This window comes from Dryobates pubescens, chromosome Z, assembly GCF_014839835.1.
Source record: "Dryobates pubescens isolate bDryPub1 chromosome Z, bDryPub1.pri, whole genome shotgun sequence".
In the NCBI taxonomy this organism is placed as follows: Eukaryota; Metazoa; Chordata; class Aves; order Piciformes; family Picidae; genus Dryobates; species Dryobates pubescens.
The window spans coordinates 106,035,434-106,060,284 of record NC_071657.1 but is presented as its reverse complement, the minus strand read 5'-3'; the positions used below and the strand labels follow the sequence as shown (position 1 = coordinate 106,060,284).

At 40.4% G+C, this 24,851-nt stretch overlaps 1 protein-coding gene across 1 annotated transcript; it reads left to right on the top strand.

Annotated features, from left to right (window-relative positions):
• Positions 1-499: 499 nt before the first annotated feature.
• LOC104308954 (sucrase-isomaltase, intestinal) lies at positions 500-23,722 on the top strand. The gene is made up of 11 exons (XM_009910207.2): positions 500-604; positions 5,257-5,370; positions 5,482-5,598; positions 5,701-5,785; positions 9,326-9,443; positions 12,657-12,825; positions 13,622-13,738; positions 15,886-16,034; positions 19,520-19,604; positions 21,725-21,781; positions 23,462-23,722. Exons 1-11 carry the CDS (start codon positions 500-502, stop codon positions 23,720-23,722), a joined length of 1,377 nt encoding a protein of 458 aa, XP_009908509.2.
• The last annotated feature ends 1,129 nt before the right edge of the window (positions 23,723-24,851 follow it).

Here is a 24,851-nt window from a genome sequence, read left to right as displayed (position 1 = left end):
ATTTGTGAGGACTGGGGCTTGGTGGCTCTTCCTGGTTGCTGGCTTCTTCTCTGTACTGCAGAGGCCAGTAGTATGCTTATGATGGGAACTTGATAGAAGCAATAGCAAGGAGCTTGGTACCTATGAAGCTTGGTAGCAAAGAGAGAGTAACTTGTTTACAAACTGGGGTAATACTTGTAGGTTTCTCGAGGCTGAATTTAGCCAATGGGCATGAGCATCATCCTATGCGATGGGTGCATATTGCTGTTTAGCCCTTAGAAGGCAAGTGGGGTTGTTTATGCCACCTGGATGGTGCCCTGGTCTTTGTTCCTCTCAGCTCTGGGCTGAGTACCCTCTCTGGAAAGGAGGGTGGAAGGAGAAATGTTCTTTCTGTGATTATTTCTGTGGTCTTCCTCTGGACTAGCTGCTCCAACAGGTCCATGTATTTTCTGTGCTGAAAAATTCATCTAATATTTACTTTTAAAATGTTTAGGATGTCCAACATTATGATATTGACTACATGGAACGTCGCCTGGACTTTACGTATGATAAAGTGAATTACGCAGGTCTGCCAGAGTTCCTCCAACAGATGAAGAAGGAAGGAAAACACAATGTTGTGATTCTGGTAAATTAATGATGTTGCTAGTTGTTTCTGCATTCAAACTATTTACAGCACAGTATTCATAGCACCTAGATGCTGCTAACTTGTGCTGTTGCAAAAGGTTTTCATTTTTGACGTTTGTTGAGAAGAGCTGAAGAGCAATTTCCCACAGGTTCCATAGAATAGTAGAATTGTTTCATGTGAAAAGACCTTCAAGATCATTGAGTCAAACCATAGCTCCTACTTTATAAGGAAACTGTAAGAATCATGCTTTCTCAAGACACAAGCTATTGCAAAAGAGGTGCAAATGCCTGCAGAGCCTTGTAGGGGAGTGGACTGTTGCATGGCCATCCCCTGTATTTCCCTGCAGACAACAAACAGGCACTCTCTCTGTGCTGTTTGTGAATGCTTCCACCAAAACAGACTAAGAATTGCTTTATAAGATGCTGTACTTCAGGTGTTATGAATGATAACTGCATTTTAATGTGTTGCATTTATCAGGTACCAGTATACCAGCATGTGCTGGTTTGAGCTTTACCCAGAGTCTAAAAGCCCAAATGGTAACAGATAGAGATTCTTCCCCCCTCCTCCCCCCGCCCCAGCTTTCCTGGTAAGATAAAGTAAAACAAAATCAGGTAGGGGAATAGTCTGGAATATTGCTCTCCTAGGCCCTCCAGCAGTGCAATAGTAGGAGGGCTGCAGTCCCCAGCACAGGCTGGGCCACCTGGGGTGAGAAGGCTCAGGAGTGACAAGATCTGAAGCAGTGCATGCAGGATGCAAAGCATCATCACAGAAAAGAGAGCCTGATTTTGTTCTCCATAACCACTAGGGACAGGATTAGAAGGAAAGCTCTTTAAATTCCAGCAGAAAAGATTAAAGTAGATACTGGGATAAAGCTGCCTGTCCTCAAGGTGAGCTGAGCAGGGAGTCAGCTTCCCAAGGCCACATGTCCCTTCCTGAGTGAGTTTTGTGAACAGGTCCAAAGGATGTCTCAGGGGCAGCTCAGGCTGAGCTGATCCACAAGAGAAGGAATAGGAAACAATACCACAAATGCTGTTTCAGGACCTTTTGCTATAATTGCAGTCTTCTATTTTCCAGCCTAAAAGGCCAGTTTACATCTTTCACCTTGGTGCTACTGTTCTTCTTTACTGCAAACTGCCAGTCTCTCATCCCTTCTACTTTCTTACTTATTCAAACAAGCATATTCTTCCTCAGCCTTTTTTTAATAGGCTAAGCAAATGAAAGTATTTTATTCACTCTTTAATGGGTGAGTTCTTCAGATCTCATTGCAGTAGCTCTCCTCCACATGTGTCCCAGTTTGAATGCATTTGTCTGTGTAGCAGATAGCTGGATTTTACAGTGCTCCATAAGGAGGTCCACAGTGTTTGGAGAATAGCAGAATATTTCCTTCCCTCTGCTAAAAATTGTGTTGTATGACAAAGTTTTGAGGTTTGCTTTCTTCAGTTCGCTGACTTTTTTTTTTGTCAGTTTCATTAAAAGTACCTGCTCTGTATTTATTGTTGGCCTAATCTTCACTTTGTTCAGATACAGAATATAGAGTTAACCAGGTTGGAAAAGACCTTCAAGATCATCAGGACCAACCTATCACCCAACACCATCTCATCAACTAAACCATGGAACTAAGTGCCCCATCCAGTCTCTTTTTAAACACTTCCAGTGATGGTGACTCTACCACCTCCCTGGGCAGCCCATTCCAATGGCCAATCACTCTTTCTGCAAAGAACTTCTTTCTAAGGTCAAGCCTAAACTTCCCCTGGCACAGCTTGAGACTGTGTCCTCTTGTTCTGGTGCTGGTTGCTTGGGAGAAGAGACTAATCCCCACCTGGCTACAACCTCCCTTCAGGTAGTTGCAGACAGCAATAAGGTCTCCCCTGAGCCTCCTCTTCTCCAGGCTAAGCAACCCCAGCTCCCTCAGCCTCTCCTCATAGGGCTTGTGCTCCAAGCCTCTCACCAGCTTTGTTGCCCTTCTCTGGATGCGTTCAAGCAACTCAATGTCTTTCTTGAATTGAGGGGCCCAGAACTGGACACAGTACTCAAGGTGTGGCCTAACCAGTGCTAAGTACAGGGGCACAATGACTTCCTTGCTCCTGCTGGCCACACTATTCCTGATACTGGCCAGGATGCAATTTGTCTTCTTGGCCACCTGGGCACACTGCTGGCTCAAGTTCAGACTGCTGTCAACTGGTGCTCCTGGGTCCCTTTGGATACAGTAACAGTAATGAGTGAGTTCCCCAAGTGCAGCAGGTTGTTGCTTCCTTCACAATGGCTTCAGGTTATGGGCTCTGATTGCAGTCACTTAGTGTTATGTAAAACCTCTAGTAGGATTTGGGAGAGATGCGTTCAGTCCTCCTCATCTCAAACTTGGTTGTGCTACCATCACTGGGGTGGGTGGTGCCTCCCCATTAGGAAGTCCAGTCCCCATGCTTGCTTCCAGTGCTGAGAGGCCCTTGTGCCTGTGATTGCCTTAATAGTAACTGGTGTCCATCACCAGAGTCTCTGAATACAGTCCTTCAGCACTTCTCTCTCTTGATGTCTTTTAGAGCCCACCTCCTTTTAAGAGAAATTTTGTCTGTCAGTACTTGGTCATCATTCTTGCACTGAATAATGTACATGCTTCAGCTGAGTCAGAATACACATATTCTTTAGAAATAAAAAAAGGTGTTCTAAAAGTAGCAATGGCTACAAAATAAAGTGATAAATAATATTACTGAAGAGGTGTTTTAATGAAAGACCTTGTATACCTTCCATTAAATCACACTAAAAATAGAAACAGCTAGGGATGACATGAGTGACAAATTAAAAGTCAATAGCAAGATGTTCATGATTCAAAATACTGCTTGTTAGCTTTAACATTTAAAAGTGCAGCTGCGTGAGCTGTACTGGCTAGAACTTCTGGATACTAATTTTTATGGATGTGTGTCAAAATCTGGAGCCATAGGTGGATGTGCATCAGTCTGGGTAAATGCTGAGTGCCCTCAGGTCTCAGGGCAGTCAGCTGGAGTTAAGGATGCTCAGCATCTCCTCTCTGAATGCTGCAAAAAGATGAGCTAGGGAAGATTTTACAAACATTAACTTCCTCCCCACCACCAACTGGTAAATGCACAAGAGGGTTTTGTTCTATTTAGGACAATACTATGTCTGCATAATATATTGTATAAGCACTGGAATAAACTTTCATCTGAAGGAAACCAGAAGTTTGGATTAGGAGTGCTAATTAGGCTGACTTCCAGTCTTCAAGTCCCTTGAGAGACATATTTCCCACAATTTTAAGATAATTATTGCAGATGGACAAGTTCTATCTTTCTATCAAAGCTGAGCTATTAAATAAGTTTAAAATGTAATGGATGCTTATAATCTTTATGGAGGTGATGCTAGAGCTAGATAGATAAAGATGAAAAGATTTTTGCACTTAAGGTAGGGATTTATCAGAGGCTTTGTTTTTGAAGCATAAAAGAATATACTTTACTCACCAGGACTATAGTTATCAGCGAGCTTACAAGTAAAACAGACAATTAATTCAGGTATTAAAATGAGCTTTAAAATATGCCTTTAAAGAAATCCACCGTTTAGGATCAGATATTTTTTGTTCACTTAAATTATTGCATAAGTTCTAACTGAATGGAAAAATTGTTTCAGTTTCCATTGTGTTTCATAACTGAAAGGTTTTACCTTAAGCAGAACTGGAACAAATAAGAATTTCTAAGAGAAAAGCAGAGAATTCTCTACTTCTAAAATGGCTGCAATCTTCCTTCATTCTTCCCAATTGGGGACATACTGTAAAATAGCACTTATCTGCTTTTAGTCACAGTTGACTACTGAGCAGAGTTGTCTTAATTCATTGGCATCTCAAAATATTTCTAACTTTATTACTTACTGGAATGGCAGGCCATCATCTTCCACCAGGAGCATATTTTGTTCCCTTTCAAAGCTTGGTGGCTACTGATGGCCATCCTGAGGCTGAGAAACTCTATCTGTCAAAGCCACTGGCAGCAGTGGGAGTTAGTGCCCACCCCAAGAAGCAAAAGGGGCAGAGAAGATGATCTATAGTGTGTAAACTGCTGCTGTTCTTCACACCTGGGGAGAACAGAGATGTATGACTCTGCAGACATGACTTCGGTTGCTCTCCACCAGACTGGCATAAAACACCCTTGTCTGATGCCAGACCTGAAGGGAGGGCTAGTGGGGTCCTTTCAAAGTTGCATGTGTCCAAACTTCAACCCTCTTGAAGTTTTAATTATTCAAGCATTTCTGGAATGAAGACTGCCTTGGAGAAAACCCAGAGATGTCCAAGGGTGGAAAAGCCCAGTGTGGCATGCCACTCTGCCAAGCAGAGAACTTGGCAGGGAGGAAAGTAAAATCTAGTGCCTCTTTTAAATCATTTGAACATAGAATGTCTCATAAAAAATAAACACGAGAGTATTCAATTATTTCATATCACTTTTGCCTTATACAACATATCTTTATATGCTGTATTTCTTGTGAAAGGCAAAAATGATATGAAATTATTGAATACCCTCAAGTTTAATAACTTTTGAGAGCACATAAGGAGCTCTTGTTAAATTTTAATGTTTTTTTATGCAAGAATATAATCCATGAACAGAAAGTAATTGTTACCTTTGGAACTTCAATAATGGAAGTGCAATCACTGTTTTCAGGACCCTTTCATAACTAAGGATGAAGAACCAGGCACTTACAGGCCTTATGACCTTGGACAGGAAATGGGAGTCTGGGTGAACAACTCCGATGGTGTAACTCCTGCTGTTGGAAAGGTTGGCTTATTAAATTCTCTCATGCTTTTGCTCTAATGCTGCTACAAAGCAATACAGCAGCTGTGTAACAGAAATGAGAAGATAACCAAGTTTTATACCTGTGAACTCTAGGCCTGGCCCCCTGGAGAATCAGTGTTTCCTGACTATACCAACCCCCGGACCATTGAGTGGTGGACACAGATGTGTCTGGAGTTTAAGGATGTCCTTGACTACGATGGGATATGGATTGTATGTCTCATTATATTTGCCCTCTTTAAAAAATAACACACACACACACAAACCCCCCCAAAAAAGAGGATTTTGACATATATATTAATCACTTTTTTACAGGATATGAATGAACCATCCAATTTCTTAAGAGGCCAGTATCCTGGATGCGCTGCTAATGATATCAATAACCCTCCTTATGTTCCTAGTAAGTAAGATTTCCTTGACAGTCTCTCCAACCCCCCCCCCCCCCCTTTTATCCTAATCGTTCTCATTGTCCATCTTTTTTTTCCCCTGCCTATTCTGTGTATTCAGTTACATATTTGTTCAGGACTTGATTGGCTTGCCTTTGGTGGAGTATCAAACAGAAGCCACTTTCCTCTGTCACTGGTTCTGCCTTGTAAGAGTACTAGAAAAATGGCCTTCTCTGCTATTCTCTGAGCAACTGGTCTGCATCAGAGAATAGGCTAGATACCTACATACTGTAACTCAGCTACAGATTAATGGCACGAGTAACCCTTCTCCCTTACTGTCACCACTGCTAGTCCCAGGGATGGGCAGTCCCTGCCTTTTCCACAAACCATGACAGGGAAGATGGCATTCCCCTGATGCCTTAATTAGCTGTCTTTTTTTCCTCTTAGCAAAGAAATTTTCATTGCCTTACTAGAAATGGGCTAAAATCAAGTTTAAAAAATGCCTAAGCCTATGGGAGACTAATAGGAAAAGGAACACCCCTTCCAGTAGCTGAGTTAATGACACACTCATTCTTCCTCAGGAAGCCACGAGTACTTACAATTAGTGCCAGTGGTCCTGGCAATTAATCCAGCCAACATTTCCCCAGGAAAGCCTGGCTGCCTGAGAAGTGCTAATATGCAGCAGAAGTTGATACATAAATGAGTTGACAGTGAAGTATTGGAAATGTCCCCTTTTCCCCTTCAGGCTGTTGTACTGTCACACAAATTCCTCATTTTGTTTATTAAATCTAATTTCTTTTCACTCTGAATGCTAGAGAAACATAAACATAACAAAAGCATGACAAAATATTATAAAAACATTGTTATTGAAACCAGAAGCAGAGCTTTTCATTATGATTTTGATGCTTTCTCTCTGCATGGAAAACTCTAATTGTAACTGTTGCATGCTGCCCCTGTGGGTCTTGGCATTGTCCGAAGCCCAGGAACCAAGACATTTACACCTTTGCCTTAAGTTGCCTTCATTTTTGTTAGCATTCAGAGCTGTGAAAAAAGATGAGACTTTGGGGAAGATGTCCAAAACAGTAGAGCTCCCTTTACCTGCAAATAAAGGACTGAAGGACCCATAAAGAGGATTCTGAGCCATGCAGCTCTGTGCCAACTAGCACTGAAGTCTGAACCATTATAGAGGAGACAGACTTAGAGACCTAGATAAGGACAACGAAGGATACTGAAGAGAAGGTGTGGGTTTAGACCAGTTGCTTTCTCTGACTTGCTCCTTCTCGTGCAGGGATGCACTTCTGCTTGCAACTCACAGTGCTAGAATCATATCACAGACTCATAGAAGAATTTGCATTGAAAGGAACCTTAAAGATCATCTAGCTTCAGCCTACCCTGCCATGAGCAGGGATGCTAGGTCAGGTTGCTCAAAGCCCCATCCAGCCTGGCCTTGAAAAACCTGTTGCAGTGCCTCACCACCATCATAGAGAAGAATTTAATGCTTATATTGAATATAAATGTCCCCTCTTTCATTTTAAAACCATTGCTATTTGTTCCAGTGCTATGTACCTTTGTAAGAACTCCCTCTCTAGCTATTTTGTAGGCCCCCTTCAGGTAAAAGAACCCTGCTATAAGGCTTTTCTGGAGACCTCCACATTATTGGTTTCCCTTCCATAGACAACACCCAATGGCATTTTTTCCAAGGTGTAGAAGATGTTTTCAGCCCATGCTTAAAGGCTGTATTTTATGTTCCACTTTATGCCAAAACTGTGCATGCCCTTGGCTGTCCAGGCTCTTAACTGGTGTAGAAGTGAGGTGGGACCTAAGATGCTTAGTCCAGCAAGATGTTCCTGGGGTGGCAGGGTTTTGTGGGCCCATCATTGTCTTAAGCAACCCAGTCTTTGCAAGTCCTAGACTGAGTGCCTTAGGCCTTCTGTCAGTGCAGACTCCCTATCTAAATTATAACCATGATTACATGTAACTGTGGTTTGAACTTCTAAAAATAGACATCCTGACATCCTTCAAATCAGTTTTCTGTAAAAAACTGAAAATTAATATGCAATTGTATTACTGAGGCAGAAAACAAAATGCTCAGAATAAGAATGGAGCATGAAAATAATGACTCAAGGTAGCATTTTCTTTCATATACCACCTTAATAGTTCAATGTCACTGGGACATTAAGTGTGACTTTCCCCAGAACCTTAGTGTCTTGAAAGTAACATCACTCCGAGTTACTTGGAAATTCCCTATAAATTAAATTATATCTGATGCAGATCATCTGCACTGGAGTCTGTGTATCTAAGGATCCAAACACAAGGATTCCAGCTGTGGTGGCACAGCAGAGCAGGGAGGGTTTCAGTTACAGAGAAATGCACTTTGTAGTAACCGACTGCAAGCATGCAGTAAAGTGTGATTAGGCAGTGAGATTGCTTAATATTTAGAATAGTGTGTGCACCTAATTAAGCATGCAAAAGAAGAATATTTGAGGATATGCCTTCTTTTCATGAGAGGATTTTATAACATTTTCAACTTTGTCTCTGAAAATAAATACATTGTGCAAATCAAACCTCTGACCTGCTCAATTCTGGCTGAACTTCATATGGCACTTTCATGGAGGTTACCTGCAGAGGATGAGAATCGCACTTTCTGCACCAAGTAGGCTTTACCAGCATCTCCTTTGTATGGGATCAAAGACCAGGCAGCATTTATGCATCAAATCTGTGTCTCGTATTGCTTCCTCTTGGCTCGGCACTAAAACAGTGCTGTACCAGGAATGTCAGGGCTGCCCCTGGCCATTACTGAAGGCAGAAACCTAACACTGCCTTCACTGCCTATGTCTTGTTGATAGAAAGGGTTACTGGATAGTTGTATCAGGCCATAGCAGATGACACCCTGTGGACTGCTGCACCTTCATACTTTTTCTCCCCTGCCCACCTGTGACACTCCTCACTCATGGCTTGTAGTGCCATGCAGCTAGTCCTTGTAGTCACAGATGCCTCAGGGGGAGAGAGCTTAGGTGTGAATTTTGCAGTGATAGGGCAGAATCATGCTGCCTCCCTCCATCTGCAGTGCAGTGGTAGGCAAACTGAGGTCTCACAATTTCACACAACCATACAAGTTCCCTGGGTGTCTGTATTCTGGAGGTTTATTTTTTGGGGGTGTATTTTTTAGCTTTTTGCTTGTTTGAACATTTTTGCTCTTAAGTAAAATTTGTCACTGTGTAAAAGAATATGTTGGTGTACTCTTAATTTAGCAATGCAAAAATTTTCTTTCTGGCTATTACTGAATACATTATATCTGTACAGATGTTTTGGAGTATTTGATGTAAAACTTGAAATTAATTAATAATGTTTATTTGCTTCTCTCACTCTTCTGAGGACACGTGCCTATCTACAAGCAGGTACTCATGGCTGTGTGTTAACCTCTAATCACTGCAGATCTGGCATGTCTTCATTTTTTCCTCTTCCAAAATCCTTTGATGTGTTCACCTTGAACTGAGTAGAAATATGAAGATATTTTAATTGCGATATATATAATTGTTTTTTATCATTCTCAGGCATTTCTGATCATTCCCTGTCAGAAAAGACATTGTGTCCTGACTCCAAGACTTACCTCGGGGAGCATTATAACACACACTCACTCTTTGGCTGGTCACAGACAGAACCAACTTTCAAGTAAGTTTTCTAAAGTATTTATTAGCAGCTTTCAGGTGATTGGAATATGTTTTAAAAGCTGATGATATTATTTGAGATATCTATCATAGTATCTAATAAGAAACACCTCATGCTTCATTTTATTGTTTGTAATTTAGTAAGAAGTTTCAAGAAAAGAGAATCTTGGAAGAAAGAGATTCTTTTCCAGTTTTGCTTTTCTTAGCTAAAATCATAATCTACTTTTCAGTTGCTGCTTTTGTGCAACTAGAAGATGATCTCATAGTCTATTAGAGCTGCTCCTGTGCAGCTGCTGCAGAATGCAGCCTTGTGGGGTATCAGGGGAATTCTCCCATCCTCTCATTACTCTGGCCCAAGCAGAGAGTTCCTATCACTGTCAGTGAATGATCTGAACAACACAGCTCCCCTGGCTGCTTCTGAAGCTGGAAGGCAGTGGTTTGCATTTTGGCTTGGAGCACAGTCAGCCCAGGAGGGCAGAACTGCATTTCCTGTTGGCTACTGTAAAACTCATTTGTGGCTGGGAAGCACTCAAAGGTAGCTTATGCAGACAGACTGTTGCTGTGAAGCTGGAGTGACAGTGGTAAGCTAGCTGATGGATTAAATCAAATGGGCAAATCATGCCTTTTCCAGCAGAGAATGAGCTAAAACATGGATCAATTTAATGTTGCAGTGTTAGTGCCAAAGCTGGCTTACTTCAGTGTTTAGCACTCATTTTCAGTAGCTGTATTGTGATAGTATCCAGAGGATATGCCTAAGTGAGACAACTTCTGGTGTTGATGCACTTGTATTTTATACACCAAGCCTGGGGAAGGGAAGCACTGGGTAAACATGATCCAGTGTGAGGTGTCCCTGCCCATGGCAGGGGGGTTGGAACTAGATGATCCTTGAGGTCCCTTCCAACCCTAACAATTCTGTTAGGGTTCTATGAAAAGCCAGAAGTGGTATGCCAGCTTTTGTGGGCCTGCTGAGGAGGGGTCCAGCTTTTGAGAGAAGGATCAGAAAGCCCTTGAATTTGGGATCTCACTGGCCACCCAGCCCAGCTAGGACACCTGGGACTTAGCGTGGGTTTTGGGACCCTACCACCCAGTCTTAGCAAAGATCCTCCCGTCGCTGGTCTCTGCGTTGATATTTGTCCTCTGCACACTGGAGTCAACGTAACCACACACTGCCTCAGTAATACTGCTTGAATAGAGACTTTGGATTTACCTATTTTTCTTGAGCTGTTCATTCATTCTATTCAGGCTCTGTGTCAGCAAACCCAGTTGCCTGAGATAAAGCCTGTGAATTTAGCAGGAAAAGTTCTGTGTGCTGACATGTGTGCCCCAGCCCTTTCAGCATCCACACTGTCCTGGCTGGGTTAATCTCAGCCAGCACTACTGGGATGATTGCTGCTGCACAGCTCCTTGCAGCCTTCCCCAACCCTGTGAACTTTCTTCATTCCTACAGCACTTACTTTTAGAGCTCCTTTCAAAAGGAGCACATATTTTGCTCAGCCAAATGCAGAGAGTCCTTTGAGGCTGGAAAACACTATCAAAAGCATAAGCAGAGGCTGGATTCATTGTAAAGCTGGGAAACATTGGTGAAGAATTTTTCATACATATTCATTTGGGCTTCTCAAACACATTTCCTTTCAAGGCTAGTTGTATCCCTTTCTGCACTCACTCTTCACAAATAATACACTAAATTAGGTTACTGACAGGAGTGTTTAGCAAACCAGCATCAATTGCAGAATACTGTCTGAAAATTAATGACAAGTTTATAATTTACATAAACCAATTCTAAGAATTATCCTAATTCAGCCAGATAATAGGAAGTGTGTCATCTGACTCATATCAAATAGCTTGAATTTGTGTAACATGAACTAGCAGCAATCAGCTCATGCATAGCTTAGCAGGAAGAGTTAATTGTACATGATATTCTGTAAATCATTTCAGTCAACAAATACATTTTACAGCACTAGGATCTGTTCAGCAATGATTCACAATTGACTGAAATTTATTCAGAAAATTACTTGTTGCAAATTGCTTATGCAGCTCTGGGTCATATCCACTGTTGCCCTCAGCAGCACCTACATTTGAAAATGGAGCCAAAGAGTTGTGGTGCACAGCCAGAGGGGAGGACTCCTACTGAAGATATGAATTAAATGGTTCTAAAATGACATTTATTCAATGCACATGGAGTCTTGTGCTGTTGTTTGGCCCAGGAGTGCACCTACAACCCAGAATCAGCAGATTCTTGCTCCATCTGGACTATAAAGCTAATATGTTTATGTTTGCATGAAAGCTGTTGTGGTTTTATTTTCGCTTCCAAAGCACATGTTGAAACATTTCAAAGGCACTGTGTCATTACTGAACTAACACCAAATACTGACCATTATGAATATGGATGAAAGATCCCTTGATCAAATCTCATTAAAGAAAGGGAAAAGGAGGTGTATGGTGAATAACTCAATTAATGCTTCATGCTAGAATTTTCTAGAGAATCTAGGTTGTGTTGCCCAAGTTGTATCAAAGGGGTGATGAATTTGAGGTTCTGCCATATGCAGTTATGTAGAGAGATTATCCTGTGTTCTGAAATGTTGTAATATTTGTCAACAGGGCATACTGTACTTCCTTGATTGACTGGTGATGCAGCAAAATTATTTTCAAAGGGAAAGGAATAATTCATTACACCACTAATGTTGCAGTTTTGTTTGTATATTAAACTGACAGGAAGCTGGAGGAAATACTACAAAGGATGGGATGACTTTTTGAATGATGACATTTTTGGTTTCTATATTGATTATTTATTTTTTTTTAATTAAGATGTTCAGATATAGTTTTGATATTGTTGTGTTTATTTCCCGGATATTAGAAATTTATTTACCGATGCAAATGTCTAAATATGTCCTATATTGACAAAAAGAACATACTACACTGCTCTTTAGGAACCTGTAGAACACTACATTAAATTCACTAATACAGAAATAAAAGAATCTTTCAATTTTTCAGTTTAAGACAGTGCTGAGAATAAGTTAAACACAAATTAAGATTTTAGAAGACTGAAAATACTGAATAAAACTCCCCATTATTTGCAGTTTTGCAGCAGTGTTTTCACATGACTCAGGAGCATCATAATAATAATTTCAGAAAAAATACCCCTGCAGATAAAGTTGTGTCTCAAAGCTCTCTTGGTTGCTCTTCATATTTTTAATGATTTTCTTGGACTCCTTCACAGTGCTGTCCAGCAGGCAACTGGAAAGCGAGCATTTGTCTTGAGTCGGTCTACCTTCGTTGGCAGTGGGAAGCATGGGGCTCACTGGCTGGGTGACAACTTCTCTCAGTGGAAGGACTTGCGCTATTCAGTCATTGGAATTCTGGAATTCAACCTCTTTGGCATCCCCTATGTAAGTCCTGTGTCCTTCAGGCAGTTGCTGGCTCACACAAAATACCACTTTAACTGAAATGTTTTCTGAAATAAACTACTTGAGATAGCCAGCAGTAACAGCCTCCACAGCATAAGGAACTGCAGATTGAAAAAAGCTAAATGTCATCAATCTTGGCTGACTGAAGAGAAACAAAAATAGCCTTGCTAGATTCAGATTAAATCAGTGCATGTCATCTAAACCTGATCTCTGTATATTATGTATTTGCAAGCTGGACTGGAGACTTGTAGAATTACTGAAATATGGTCAGATCTTCCTCCTCGAACCAGTATTATTTCAGTCCCAGAAAAAAAATTGTATCATTATGGAGCACTCTTATAAAGTCACCAGAGCTAGATATTATTTTCAGAAGTTATTTTTATTAACAAACTTCTGTAGGTACAATTACAGAATCGCGGAGCATTAGGGACCTTGAAAGATCATCTAGTCCAACCCCCTGCCAGAACAGAATGGCCTAGAATAGGTCACACAGGAACACATCTCAGACAGGTTTTGAATGTCTCCACAGTCACCCTCAGAGTGAAAAGATTTTTCCTTATGTTTACAGGGAACTTCCTATGCTCCAGCCTGAGCCTATTGCCCCTTGTTCTACCACTGAACGTCAATGAGACAAGCCTGGCTCCGTCCTCCTGATGCTTACCCTTCACATATTTACACAATGTATATGCCAATATCCTACAATTTAGATTTAAATGTGTGATTTAGATTGTCAATATCCTACAATCACACTTACCCAATGACTTTACTTTTTCTTTAGATCGGTGCTGATATCTGTGGATTTAACTACAACACCACCTACGAACTCTGCTTGCGCTGGATGCAACTTGGCTCTTTCTATCCATTTTCCAGGAACCACAATGCAGAGGGAAATAGTGTAAGTAAACAAAGTACACAAAGCTGTAGCCTATAATTCCAGTAATGACAATAGTGATGTGTCTTACTTTCTCAGAAATTAACTTGCCATTCTTGGGGAAATTGAAGCGATGGATGACAAGGAGTGCTGCGCTGAGAACAGGAATTACATGGTGCAGTCTAAATGTTTCCCATCAGTAATGTAAAGGTGGCATAGGAACACTGAAGCATGTGTAGTATCTAACATCCAAAAGCCATGCAGAAAAGTGTACTGAATATGTTGAATGACAGGAAACGTTCTTACCATGCTGTTGGTAAAATTCTTCAACAGCTTTTACCTATTAAAGCCCAGGTTTTGTTCAGCATCCAGTGAGTGTCAGCACATCTTCCTACTCTTTTGTTTCCTTCAACTTTTGTTTCAGTAGTTCTGCAACCATAACAGGTATTGCAGGAAGGGGAGAGTGGGCATTATACAGCATCCTTGCTGTTTAAAAGCAAGCTTCAAACAAATGCCACTGTTAGAAACTTCAGACAAACATGAGAACTCCAGGGAGAGTCAGCAGTAGTGACAGCATTGTCAGCCAAGAAGGAACAAAAAAAGGCCCAGGAGTCCATGAGGAGAACAAAAAAGTGACCCGTGTCCTGGATTTGACTTACTGTCCATTCAAAACTTGTCACAAACAGAAAGTAGTACTGGGTTCTTTCTAACTATGAACAGTTGGAAAGTCTTGCAGCCTTGTTAAGTACACTATGTTTATCTGCAACCACAATGCACAATGAAATGGTTCTGCTAGCTCAATAAATGTGTTTGGTTTGGGGTTGTGTGGGGTTTTTTTGTTTTGTTTGTTTGTTGTTGTTGTTGTTTTGTTTTTCCCTGTAAACTGATCTGTGCAATACTTGGAGCTCAGGTTAATAGTTTTCTTTGAAGTTGTATCATTAAAATTTTGCAACATTTACACCCCCAGAAAGACCTCTGTCTCTGCATGAGAATATGATGGACATTGAGCGACTGGCCAAATGCAGGAATAATAGGCTATTGTGTTGTTGCTGAGAGAGTCAGGAATTACCCTGTAAATTCCTGAGATGGGTTGACATTTATCTCTCTAGAACAAATGTATGTGAGGTGGTAGCTGCTACCAGTGATAAATATTTTCCACTTGCCTTTCCACTAAAATTAGAGATATGCTACATAGTTGCTTTGCTCTTTGAATGGTATCTGACCTGGGTGAGTGGGTATTAATTACATATGGACAATTTAACAAGCAGGAAAAGAATAATGGGTCTATGTGATGGGAACTACAACTCAGTGCTGAGTGACTGACAGAAATAACAGAAGATACATTTGGGTTTATTTAATTACTTAAATGCATTTAAAACATTCTGTTCACGGAAAGAAATGAGCAAGGCATTTGGGTGACACTAACATCTAAGTCTTACTGGTCTTAATTTAAGAAGTGTAACTTTTTCTGTGAACTTAGGCAATATTAGTGCAGTGTCAGAATACTGGTAAAATTATAGTGCAATTTTTGAAATAATAGATAGATGCTCTGGAGCTTAGAGCCAGCAGGGAATATTGTCAGTGACTAATTCTGACATAAACATAATAATGGATAAATTTAACTTGAATATTGAGTTCAATTGGTATTAAGATAATGTTAAAATAAAATCTTGAATATCCACTTTGACTAATCCATTGGGGATTACACATGGTTTAATTAATACTTTTCCTGTCTGAAAAGCATTAGATAATATAAAAAGCTTTGTTACTGCTGTTCCTTTTAGGTTTCATTATCCTTGGAATTTATCATAAAATCTTCAATTTAATGAGAAAACCATGTATTAAGGGAAAACTTTGTGAAGGAGGAAGGGAGGTGTGTGACTCCTTAGTCAACTCTCTTTAGCACTGGAAAAGGTCAGACAGAAGGAATTAATGGAGGTATAACTCTTTCCCATATCAGCTCTGCTCTGGACTACATGATAAAAATATTAGTTTGGTGATAACAGATGTTTTTAACACACCTTTCAGTTTTCAAACCAGTGCTTATTTAACCATTCACTTTTGTACCTTTCTGTCTGCCATAGCTCTCCTTAGGCTGCACAGAGGTGGACTGTTGAATTTGCAGTCCCTAGTTATGATGTTCAAAACAAATACAAGCTTTGCCTTGACAGGAACAAGACCCAGCAGTGTTTGGAAAAGAGTTTGCCAAGATATCTCGTGATACGCTTCGGATCAGATACTCTCTGCTGCCATACTTATACACCTTGTTCTTCGAGTCTCATGTTCATGGAAGCACAGTGGTGCGGTCCCTGATGCACGAGTGAGTTTGGAGTCTCTTATTTTAATCATATTTCACTCACAAAAGTAGTTGAGTTTCTATGTATAAAATAGTTTACGTTTGAGACTAGTCATAGTAATATTACTGTGTGCTCTTTCTTAAAGCTAACAGTTTTACAGTGAAACCTAATCAAATCTTAAGCACAAAAATAATCCTAAAATATGCAATAGATTGAATTAAGATACAGTCTATATTTGTTTCCAGTGAAAATCACTCAGTAAGAAGAACCTCTGCAAATGTCTTGTCTTAGGCAAATACACAGTTTTTCTTTATTTTAAAAATAGGAATTACCTACCTGTATTTTCTGTATTTGAATGAAATCTGTGAAACCTGTATTCTGGTCTGGCATGCTGTGAACACCTTATGAAGAGAAGTCACCATTTTCTAATCTTCCACAACATTCACAGTTTCCAATTTAGCACTTGCAACTGCATGCTCTATGCATGAAGACTACATCTGTGTCCACAACTTGCACACAGACACACACACACACACACACAAACCCAGAGATAGAGATGTTTGAGGGTAGAAGCAGTGCAAAACAGAGAAGAATAAATATGGATTGAAAAACCTCTTGGAAAATGTAACCTCAGATTTTAGGAACGACTGGTTGTTTTTGGAAGAAGCAGGAATCAAAGTGAGGTTTAGTTTACCTCTCAGCATCTTTAAATTAGCTTCTTACCAGCTTTTGGGACATTTTCTACTTTGCTTTATGCAAAGAATTGAGCAAAAGCAGTGCAAATAATACATATGAAAAGATACTGCCTGAAGCTCTGACAGTTCAGTCTCATTGGCAAAGGCTATAGCTTGGACTGTTTAATGTTCTTTTTCCCTTTAGGTTAGAAACATTTTGGTTAAAGGGTAAGGCATTTTTTCCAAATTAAGCTGAGATTACACTAAAGTGCACACCAGCCAAGTATGGAAATGATATCCATAAAATGTGTTTTGTTTACTCAGCATAATGGATGACTGATAAATTGTAAAAGCAGTATTCTGCTCTGCTACCTTATTTAACTGGGTTACATTAGGGAGTTTTATAGGTGCTCATGTCTTACAAGGGTCTATATGTTATTTCAAGAATTTCTTTTCTAGCTCTATTTTTACTTAGTCAGATTTGTGTTAATATTGGAAATAACTGAATTAATTTGGCATTAATATTAGGGCTAAAACATTACTTTAGTGCTTCCTGACCATTTCCAGTGTAGATACTCTCTATTTGGGCCACATTTACACTAGAAGATTTCCAGACGTGCTTTAATTTGAATTGTAGAACAGTTTCAGATGCATTAGTGGAGATTTTTGTTGGGTGAAACTGAGCTGGAAGGTGTGCTCCAGCCATTGACAGGTGGATGGTCAACAGGACCAGACTGGGATTACTAGGAAATTAAACTTCTAAAATACATGTAAAGAAAGTAGGCATCAGGAGATCAGAAGAAACTGTTTCATTTCCCAGGTCCCATCCTACTGGGAACATAACTTGCTGATAGCTAGATTCTAAAACAGATTATAAGTATCTCTTATTACTATTGGTTAATTGTTGTTAGATCACAAATTAATATTAATTGATTCAGTGGATCTGCCCAGTAGAAAAGGTGACCCAGATGCTAACAGGGGTAAAAATGTGGGGTTTAGAGAGAGTGCCAAACCAGAATTTTCAATGCACAGCTAATGGCATTTTACAACAATCTTTTTCTTGTAACAAATACAAAGGAGAACTTATACAACTGCACTAGTTTTTCAGCTGGAACAGTTATGAGTTCACATACCTCACCATGAAATCAGCTCTGCCTGGGCAGGGAGTCTCCAAGCAATACCTATTTCATGTGCACTTTTCAGATTTTTCATTTCATATCAAATATTTAGGTGCTCATTTCAAATAACAAGCAAGAACAATATCCCTGCAGATTCTTGTAAGTATTTTAGTTGCCTCTAAGAATTTCGCTCAGTGAAACAGAGACTCCAGTAACTCAGCTGTCCAAAAAGACCAGGCGGTGGTAATCTATTACTGAAAAGGAAAGCTCTGCTTAGTGGCTGAACAGGGGAGAAATAAGATAAAACGGAGGCAAGCATCTAACCATAGGAACCATGCAGATGGAATTAAGAACCTTTCATAGAGATGGCTTAATGGCTTGTATTTCAACATGTGAACGTTTTTTTATTTGCTGAATTTGTGCTCTTGGTTCCAATAACTGCTTAAGAAACAGTGCTGAGTTAGCTGGTGAGATGCTTGTTTCCACATGTAAATAAGGTTGCCTTCTCTTTTGTCAAAATTTCTTGATCAACTTTTTCTCCTCAAATCTCCCATAGCAAAGTCACACATTGAGTCAGTATTAGTATTTTATTATGGCAAATTAAAAATACAGAGAAGCTATTGAGGTGACAAGAAAAACTGATGTCCTATACTTTGAAAACCTTAAGACACCCCACTTTAAATATTTACAAAGCATTATGTCAAAATGCAATAATGACCAAGATTAAGGTGTTGCAAGAGCTTTTTGTCAGTTAAAGGAACTGAATAAATTGAGGTTTCTTTTGGGCAGAGCATGAGGAATGCCTTCAAGAACATGTTTTCCTGAGTTCCATGTACTCCCCTAAACTTGCAATATTTTAGAAACCTGACCACCACTCAGATAACTTTTTATTGCCACTGTGCTTTTGCTCATTTAGTGTACATCTTATAAGCTAACTAGGGAAGGAAGATCCATTACTTTCTTCAGAGACAGGCTTACAAATGATTGAAAGCCTATTTAAATTCTCAGGGATTTGACGCTAGAGGAGTGAACAATTCTGAGATGGGGAGGATCCCTCCTCTTTGCCAGGTGCTATTCAATATTTTCATTGGTTGATGCATGTTGGAATCGAGATCTCTTCCCAAGCTGGCAGGTGATGCCAGGTGAATGAGACTGCAAGCACTCTGGAGGACATGATCAGAATCCAAAATAATTTTAATGCATTGAATAAATTCTATAAATTTTCATCCATTCAGTAAAAGGAGTTTTGAAAGCTCAATGTGTATGTACACTTTTTTGTGTTTTTCCTGCAAAAGATTCCTAATGTAAATGTGTGAAAGGTCCAGGAAACCACATCCAAGGATTTTCACAAATGCCTTAGTGTCATTCCTCTGTGTTCCTTCTTCTGGTTCTGGTTCCCATTCTGCTCTTTGACTCCCTCAATGAACTTTCAACCCAGTGGTCAGAAATTAAGTTAGTTGGTTTCCCAACTATTGCTATTTTGAAAAAGAAATCAGCTGTAGGATGTTGTGATCCTTCTGGTCTGCTGCAGTATGGAAGATGCTACTGTAATTTCAGAACCCCTATCCAGATTTTGGCATTCCCTCAACAAGGAAAACTATTTGACACTATTGAAAGATGTCTTGAGGAAACAGATATCTTGCCACAGGCAGTAATATCAAAATGTTCTTCAATATCTATAAAAATTAACATTACATATATCACTTTCCACACTAGATTTACCACTGACCAGCAAACTCATGGAATAGATACTGCCTTCCTTTGGGGACCTGCTTTTATGATTGCTCCAGTTCTTGAAGAGGCAAGTACCATAATAAAAAAATGCCATCATACTGAAAAAAAAAAACCAACAAAACCAACAACAAATAGAGAGAGAGAAAACTGTGCTTAGGGCATTGGGTGACATTCAGGGCATGTTTGCTTATATCTACCTGTTTCTTACTTCCACTGTCAAAGCCTGCAGAATGCATTTCTGAGCAGCACAGTAGAGAGCTGCCCAGTGCTTGATGTGGGAGGATGAAAGTGAGGGCATGGTGTTTCCTTGCCACTCCAGGTGCTGAATGGCTGTAAACAGGCTGAATGCTACCCCTCACATGCTTCTATTATTGTGCTCACAGCTCCCTCCAAGGACACACACAGAGCAGTAATTGTCAAGCTGGGAAGAAACAGGTAGATATCAAAGCAAAGTGGTTGCTGTGTTGCCCCTCAGTCACAGTGTTTTGGAGCTGCAGCATTTCAAGGGCTGTAATAGGAGTTCTCCATCATCATAGGCAAACTAATTCATTAGAGAAACATTAGTGGCAATGTTAGCTCTCATTTGACATGCTTAAGAGACCAGCAAGATGATAAAAAGATGTGAGAGAAACCGTTCCATGAAGAGTGACAAGCCAGGGGTGGCTTCCTGCAAAGAAGTGAATAAAAGGGAGCATTATAAGGATATAGAAAGTATATATTCTAGTGCCTGTGGCCTGATTGGGGAAAAAAGAGCTTTGGAGGCAACAGATTGCTGGGTATTGCTGTGAGAGAGAAGTGGCAACCAGAGCTTGTGCCACCTAGCAGAGCAGGGGACAGAGGTGAGCTGTAAGCCACTCACAGTGGCAAAGCAGGCCAGCTATGGCTGTGTCGAACTGCAGCATGGCACTCACTTGTTTAGAGGAGATGGGTCAGGGGCAGCTGCTATCCCTTTGTTCCTTGTCCTGCTAGTGAGACATCCATTAAAATTGAAACAGGGAACTGCCTTACACATTGGCTTGTTGTTTAGGGAGCCATGAAGTGAGGCTCATCATGATTCAGACAGTGGTTACATACTTCTCTGCAGACCAGAATATTGTGGGTTGTCATAATAATACAGTAAAAATATAGAGAGACACATCTTGACTTTATAGTGTTTTTCCTTCAAGTTTTCAAGGCACTTCATAGATTAAGCCTACCTTTATTTTTTGAACAGCTAGTAAGGTCTGAATAGACAGATCAAAATACCCAGACCATCCTTCCAGCAACACTAGGACACTTTGCCTCAAACAACTATGCTGCCCACTGTGGGAGACAGGTTGAACAAGAAGATGACCTTCCAGTTTAGCATTGCTTGTATTCAAATGTGAGGTTTACATATTTCAATAAATCACTTATATCTTACTCCTTTTACTGATTTTTATAGATACATATGAAATCTCTCCTGCTCCCTGGGGTAGATCTTGGTGATAAACTGTAATTCTGTAAAGGGGCAGACATTAAGAGTCAAAATTAATCTGTGAGAATAAGCAAATTTCAATAAAAAAGGAAGCATGTTTTGATTCAAATGTTTCTTAGAGTGGAATTTTATCCAACAGCATCCTTGCAGCAATGTGATACAACAGATGCTGCAAAATGAAGTACAGCAATTGTGCAATTAGCAGCAAGTTACTTCTTATTTTCCTGCAACTTTAAATTGTTGCCAAGAAGACAAATATCTGTATATTCTCCTTGCTAGACCTTGCCTGCTTCTGCAACAGGATGGTGAAAGAGAAACTGAGCTGTGATATCCCCCCCATTCCAGATGTCACATTTTAAGTCCTGCCTTGTAAATGCTGCTGTAGACCTTATTGGGGTTGCTCAGATGTTAGAGGAACTCAACATGGCCAGTTACATTTGCAAGCTATAGAGCTATGTACTAGAACAAAATAATCATATCACATTGAGTCATCCTGCAGATTGGCAGTAAACCCACCCCCCCTCCCCCAAATGGGACAGGCTCATCTGTTTAGTGTTATAGATTCACCAGCCCTAGTCCACTGTTATGATAATAACTCAGCCATAATACCCAAGATTTGATGTTATTAGAATATTCAGCATACATCTCTCCCTGTGCAAATATAATAAAGCTAATGTAATATCAGAAATGCAAAAAGGAAAACGATTTTAATCATTTTGTATCCATTACAGGGAGCAAGATCTGTAGATGTATACTTCCCTGATGCAACCTGGTTTGACTACCACACCGTATGTATTTTTGAGATTAATTTTCATACGTTTTTTTACATTATTTAAAATTATACTATTCCAGCAAAATAACTTTCAGCAATGTTCAGCAGTATTTTTACCTCAGCATCTGTGCTTAAGAAAAGCAGAGCACAAAAAGCCTGCACTAGGCTAGTAGTTGTGAGAGTGAATTAGACAGCTTTCAGTAGCATTTTATTCTCTATTTTTGGTTTGCAAAGCTCTAAGACACCCAGAACTGAATTTTCAAGAGCAGCCTAGAGATTTATGAAACTCGCAATGTTTCTTTCTGCTCCCCATAACTTATTGCATGTTTTGATTCTTGTACTGATATGCCTCCTGGTACAGAGACAGAAACCCGAGCCGCTCTGAAAACATGCTGCAAACTATTTTGTGCATGCAGTTTTGCACATGCATCAGTTTTGGCAGGAGGCATATTTAGAGAGCAGGGTTAGGCTCCTCTTCCAAAGATGTTTCCAAGAGACACAGAACAATCTGCTCTGTGGAAAATGCCAGACTCTTCTAGTTTCAGGAACCACAAGTTTTGCACTTTTGAACACTCTCCCCAGTACTGCACTTCCAACAGTGCTCCATTTCAACCTAACTTACCCTGCAGTCTGCAAGGCAAAACCAATGTTGGCTTCAGCTTTCAGAAGTGTGAGTCCAGGAGCATCAGGCTGCTGTTAACTATGATGAATGATGCATGCAGATGAGTGAACAGGACAGAAATGCTCTCTGAGGAAACTCAGACTTATTCTTAAAGACATTAGTTTATTTTCACCATTGGCCAGTGGTGTCATCAGACTAATGTTCATCCAACCCTTTCCCTTTTCTCTTTGCATAAAACTATGGCACTACAAGGTTGAGCATTTCATTCAACTTTTCTTGTTGTGGTTCACTCTGAGCCCCCCTTGCTGGGCTGGGCACAGGGACAGCAGCCCCGGTGTCCCTTGCACTGCCTGCAAGGCATACCTCTGACATAAACAAAGCTCAGCTCCAAGCATTTGGCACATACTTGCCATACACATGGTGTTTATCCAAACCCAAGGGTGGGTACTTACCATAAGTTTCAACTATCATTTACAGAGCAAAAGAGCAAAGCCTTCCTGTACACAAGCATTGCCTACACCTGGTTTTGAGGCATTCAACTAGAAAGGAATGATGCAAAGAACTAATGCTGATTGTCTGCACGTACAAATTTCATGCATGAATGCTGTAATTACTTTTTGAAAAGGGAAGACTTGTCCTTTAAAGAGAAGAAAATCTACAGCTTATGTTCCCAAATGATTATGAATCACTTACCTTAAACCAAAATTTGACAGGCTCCATATGCATGAAAAGAGGATGCAAAAGTTTCTTTTGCTTTTTGCTCAGTGTCTTGATGAGAGTTGTGTTTTTTTCACAGCATATGGAATAATGATACCATTTTTAAAGACGATTTGCTGTCTTTCATTCATGATGCTTCTCTCTCATGCATATGCATAACTGCAGGAGCTAGATCCTCTTTCATGTTAAAAAAGGAACTGAAATAATACCCCTGAAATCCTTCTTTTCTTTTGTTTGGAATTTCACTGATGTAATTGAGATGAAATTGTACTTCTTGGCCTCTATTTCAGTGATATATGGTCATGATGTATAGTGCTTGGATTCACATTTTATTGACTGCATCCATTTTTCTGGTAGGGTCTTAAAGTTCCTAGTACCTGGAAGAAGAACTATGCTACTGTAGCTGCACCATTGAACAAGATCCCTCTGTTCATCCGTGGAGGCTACATCCTGCCACAGCAGGCACCAGCCACAACCACTACTAAGAGGTATTGTCACCTACATCTGTCTCCAACCAACCATGGTGTGAGTCAGACCCCCAGCCAGCCAGAAAAACAATTAAAAGAAAATGGAGAAGAGAGGCTATCTGCAGCTTCTTGCTGCCATTCCAGGCCATAACCACAGTACTTGTATCTCACTGATTGCTCCATTGCATTATGAGAAGTCACCCTAGAGACGACTCACATCATCAGTTGCACAGCTGAAACCTACTCTTGGCTCTGCAGCTATGCTCAGGAAAGTTTTTGCATCTCTTACTGCCATGCTGACCTGCTGCCAGTCATCCAGAGAAAACATATACAAGGGGAAATGCAAAACTCTTCTCCTTGGATGAGTTTATCAAATGCCATGGGCAGGGTGGAAAAGATCAAATCTCTTTTGAGGAAAATTATTTCCCTATGCCAGTGGGTAATATACCACTCCGAACCATACTCAGAAGCTAATGTGAGCAGGGAGCACTGTGCAGCAACCAATCCAAACCACAGTAAGGCAGCGCTGTCGACCTTGCAGGCTGCCTGTTTATCATCCACTAAGGCCACTAGAGAGAGGGAACATTGCCCACGCGAGCACTTTAGTGGGGACAAGGCAAGGTAAAGTTTTTGCCATCATTTCAGGAGTCCCTCTGGTGAACATGGTTGTCATTCTTCTGCCATGGCCTTCTTGGTAACCTTAAAACTGGAGTTATTTGTGTTCAGACGTTTTTGTGAAATAATTTGGAAGGGATAGTGCTCACAAGTCTGTGCTGACACTTCTCAATGTGTTTGTCAATAGCCGCCTGAACCCATTTGGGCTGATTATTGCCCTGGATGAACAAGGAGAAGCTTCTGGCTCTCTCTTCTGGGATGATGGTGATTCAATTGGTAAGTCTGGTCCCCCACTGTGAAGACAGTGAAGCACGTCTGTATTTAGAATTCTCATCAGGATGTCTTTTCAGCAGTATAATGGCACAGACTCCTGCTAGAAATATCAAGAGAACTGACCTTAAGTTGAACATTACAGAGATGAAAAGCAGATTGCTCTTGAAGTCAGTGTTTTGATGTGAGAAAGGTGTGACACTGGGAACAGCTGGTATGCTGAAGAGGGCAATAACTCCCATTGTGTTCCCCTGAGATCACTCCAAGAAGACTAGAGGAAGATATTAAAAAGCCCACAATTCATGTTAGCCTGATTTTAGCCACATGCTACAATTGATGTGAATTGCTTATGGATTTTTCTCCCTGTTTTGGTAACAATCTCATTGCTCTGTGTT

What these genes read in the sequence shown, in the direction of transcription:
- LOC104308954 (XM_009910207.2), top strand. Translation starts at nt 500, where the DNA reads ATGGAACGTCGCCTGGACTTTACGTATGATAAAGTGAATTACGCAGGT. An exon ending in CAGACAGAACCAACTTTCAA is followed by an intron (nt 9,444 to 12,656) that starts GTAAGTTTTCTA and finishes ACTCCTTCACAG; the next exon opens with TGCTGTCCAGCAGGCAACTG. An exon ending in ACCTCTTTGGCATCCCCTAT is followed by an intron (nt 12,826 to 13,621) that starts GTAAGTCCTGTG and finishes CTTTTTCTTTAG; the next exon opens with ATCGGTGCTGATATCTGTGG.